This window comes from Triticum aestivum, chromosome 6B (assembly GCF_018294505.1).
Source record: "Triticum aestivum cultivar Chinese Spring chromosome 6B, IWGSC CS RefSeq v2.1, whole genome shotgun sequence".
NCBI classification, from domain to species: domain Eukaryota; kingdom Viridiplantae; phylum Streptophyta; class Magnoliopsida; order Poales; family Poaceae; genus Triticum; species Triticum aestivum.
Window position 1 is genome coordinate 467,801,251 of NC_057810.1, and position 4,018 is coordinate 467,805,268.

The window sequence follows — 4,018 nt, forward strand, 5'->3', positions numbered from 1 at the left end:
CGTATTTACAAAATTTTCATCATATTAAGAAAATGTTCATTGTATATTAGGATTTTTTAACGTATAATAAAAATGTTCATTACATATTTATAATTAGTTCATCATATATTATAAAAAAATTCAGTACTCCCTCCTTCCCAAAATATAAGGCGCGATTGACTTTGCACGGTCTTTGATGCACGACTTTGACCACTAATATATATCAAAGTACATGAAATTAAATATGTATAAATGGCATCGTTGTATTTGTCTTACAAAACAATTTTATTCCATATGTCCATATACTAATTTTATAGAGATGCAATACGTGAAAATCACAGTCAAAATTGTGCAACAAAGACCAAAAAAGTCAATCCATGCCTTATATTTTGGGAAGGAGGGAGTATATATTAAGAGAGTTGTTCAATGTATACCACAAAATCTTCATTTGTGTATTTGAAATATGTTCAGTGTCTTTTTATAAAAAAGTTCACTGTATTTTCAAATTTGCTCAACGTATATTATAAAAAATGTTGATTTAAAAAAAAGAATTTGCCGCTCTATGCCCTACTTTAAGTTTGGCGCTGCGTTTAAATAGTTCAAGATCCCTAGCTCAGTTGGCTATGCTCAGTAGAATCCAACATGAGGTCGGCGGTTCGATCCTACTCGAGCGCTTATTTTTAACGAATTTTCGCTCGGGCCGGCCCGTTTGCGCATCGCTTCAGCGAAGCCGCCGCGATCGGACTTGTTCAAATCACCCTGTGCTCACCTTTATTTTAGAAGTGTATTTTCTCAAAAAAAGTACAAGTTTTTTTAGACAAAAAAATAAAAAAATAGAAGTGTAACAGAAAAAAATAACTTTTCTGGAGCAGACAAAAACTAGTCGCTGGTCCGGCGCGGAGGACGTCACCTTGTGCTCACCTTTTTTTAAGCAGTGTAACACAAAAATAAAGGTTTCTAAAAAAACAGAAAAATAATGAAAAAAATTTGCAAACAAAAAACAAATGGGCTGGCCCAGAGCGGAGGACGTCATCAATATTGCCACTTCTTGGCCCACCAGCCAGACAAATCCCGGTTGACTTTTGGCAGGGTTTAATTTAGATCGGGATTACATAGTTTAGGCTTCAATCGACAGGGATTTTGACTTCGGTGTTTGTTTCGCCGAACCTCTACGAGTTCAGGGTTTAAAATGAATTTTTTCCGCATATAATTGGTGGGGTCAAGAGAAAAAGAAAAGGAAAGGGAAAAAAGAAAGAAAAAGTGATCCAGGGTGGTCCGGATTCGATGTGGCGGGTTGTTCGTACATGCACGAACTCCCAACATACGAGGACGGTTTGGGAGGTCCAGTTGGTAACCTTTTTTACCCCTCTCATGTTCGGGCAATGTCCTTGCCATCCCTCGGGCATGAGGAGGATTTGAGGTTTGCAGTTATAGATGATCCAAGCACATTTCTAATGATTGGATTTGTGTTGTAGATGGTCTAATCGCACACAACGCGTTGTAGGTACCCTCTAAACACTTTGAATCGTGGATGACCAAACCACACACTGGGTCGCAAGGAATGTGCCGCGGAGAGAGTTTTGTAGACCAAATTAGCACCAGTAGCAGCAAAGTCCAAAGGTTGACTGTGCATAATTTAACTGTCTGTCTGCTGTGACACCTCTGCATGCATGCAAGAAGAATTGACAGAAAATTGAACGAGAAATGGAGAACAATGACTTCTCAGCCAGAAAAGAAAATGAGAACAAAGACTAATACTGCCACGTTTCACTCTTTTGTTTCCTTGAGAAATGCATAATGGTGTGCCCAGGTGACCAGGTCGCCAGTCGCCACCCTCTCCTCCTTTCTTTTCTTTTTCTGATAAGAACATGCAATCACCTCATCATGAATAAAATGTCAAAATTTCAGTCATGAAAACATGCCAGCACATCGCCTTGATAGCAAATGCAACAGATTCTTCACCAGATGAAGGGACAATCGAGACACAGTACATTGTGGGAGGCATCGGTGCAAAATCAGAGTTGGGTATTGATCAAATCGCCTGGTAATTAATAACGACATCACTAGAACAATCGTTGAACGTAAAGCTCCCTGAAGGAAGTTGCTTCCACACGCGATGCCAACAAAAGCCGACACTCCGCCGTTGCTCAATTTAATCTCGGAGCAATGTACTCCCTCCGTAAACTAATATAAGAGCGTTTAGATTACTATTTTAGTGATCTAAACACTCTTATATTAGTTTACAGAGGGAGTACTAGTTAAAATTACACTGTATTAAACATATGCAAGCGAAGGATTTCCATGCACTTCAATTATCAACCATACTCGGTAGCCGGAGATCACATCGAACACCTTCGGATACAGAGCTCACATAGCAGAGACGGAGACGCATGTTAAAAAGTAGTACTACTACCCCCATGAAATTCTAGTGCCGCTAGTTTCCCATCAACTCTACATGAAATTCTTAAAACGAAACAACTATAGTACCTGAACATAGAAAAAAGGAAAAGGATCTGGGCAAAGTAACCACCACCACCACCACTTGCTATGTCCAAAAGCATGGGCTCGTCGCCGCCGGGTCGCGCGCCTCGGGAGCCGTGCACGCGGTACGCACCCGGACGCGAACCGCCACCGCGGTCGTGCCTCCATCACTCCTTAATCCGGAGCCAGCAGCCGAGCTGCGTCGGGTTGAAAACCCCGGGGATGCGGGTGCCGCCCGCCATGAGCAGCATCGACGCCTCGGCGTACCTCCTCGCGGGGTCGGGTGTTGGTGCGGGCGGGGGCGTGGCGGTCTCCTTCCGGCCCGGCGCGGGGGGGCGCTCCCCGAGGAGCGTGCCGAACTTGAGGAACTCGTGCGCCAGGTACCCGGCGAGCAGCTTGCTGCTCCCGCCCTGGGGAGGCGGCGTCGGCATGGGGGACTTGTTGGCGAACCGCGACAGTTGGTGCGGCTTGTTGCGCAGCAGCTCCTGTCTCCCGGGCGGCGGCGGCGGCGGGAACAGCGGCTGCCGCTGCTCCGACGAAGACGAGTACTCCCGCTCCTTCCGCTTCCCGAGCGCGGCGCCGCGCGGCGCGTCCATCCTCGTGCAGATCGACATCCCGAGGGCCCCGACGCGCGCCTCCGCCACGACTGCAGCGGCCGGACGGGATCGCCGATAGCGGCAGGGGAAGGAAGAAAATATGCGGAGGAAAAAGGAAACTGGTTTAAAAAGCTACAGAGGAAGGGAGTTGTGCGGGTGCGGCGGGGCCCACTGGAGAGCAAATCCGTACGATCACAGGGGGTAGAAAGAGAGAAGGCGACGAACGAAGCGGAGATTTTGGTGGAAAGAGGGGGGAGGAGGGGAGGGAGGGCTCTCTGCAGAATGAGGCGGAGCGGAGGGAGGACGGGGTGGCCGGGTGCGGTGGTCTATTTATATTCAAGCTGTTTGGCAGTTGCCATCGGGTACGCTATAAATAACAAGAATGCCATCGTGCGGGTTTGCCCCTTGCGTGGGGGGTAATTAATGGTTCTGGAAAGGCTGAGGGTACAGTTGTCATTCTATACGTCGTGTGGGCATGCAATTGGGTTAACATTATCGTCCAATTGGGCTATATGCAGTAATTAGCTCATTCAATTGCGTTGAAGAATTACCCTAAAAAATGCGTTAAAAAAAGTTCTCTCATTACCTCTCAGGCGCGACGCAACGACGACCGTCGGATGACTTGCACGAATCTCGGTGATGGGATAGTGTGGCATTTGCTAGGCGCAACCGCCCGCTCTTTTGTTTTTCCATGCGACACACGCTTATGACCACTTGATCCGAATAATCGATGTTTACCCGGTATGACGTGCCTTCTTTACCAATTTTACACCCACATGTGCGAAGTTTGTTTCCACGTCGTCTCCTTCCTTTTTCTCCTTCATCCGCATACTAAGAGAGAACATGGGGAGGCGATAGCTATGTGGGGCGGAGCACCGAATTGCACGACCTACAACGAGGAGGTGCCGACCGCCAACATGTTCATTGGGGACCACTCACGCTTCCCTCGTGATGGGAAAGGC

General features: G+C 47.1%; 1 protein-coding gene across 1 annotated transcript; it reads right to left on the minus strand.

Moving 5' to 3' along the window:
* Positions 1 to 2,253: 2,253 nt before the first annotated feature.
* Positions 2,254 to 3,343, minus strand: LOC123134241 (branchpoint-bridging protein). Its single transcript, XM_044553523.1, has one exon. The coding sequence runs from the start codon at positions 3,072 to 3,074 to the stop codon at positions 2,628 to 2,630; it is 447 nt and encodes a 148-aa protein (XP_044409458.1). The 5' UTR covers positions 3,075 to 3,343; the 3' UTR covers positions 2,254 to 2,627.
* Between the last annotated feature and the right edge of the window lie 675 nt (positions 3,344 to 4,018).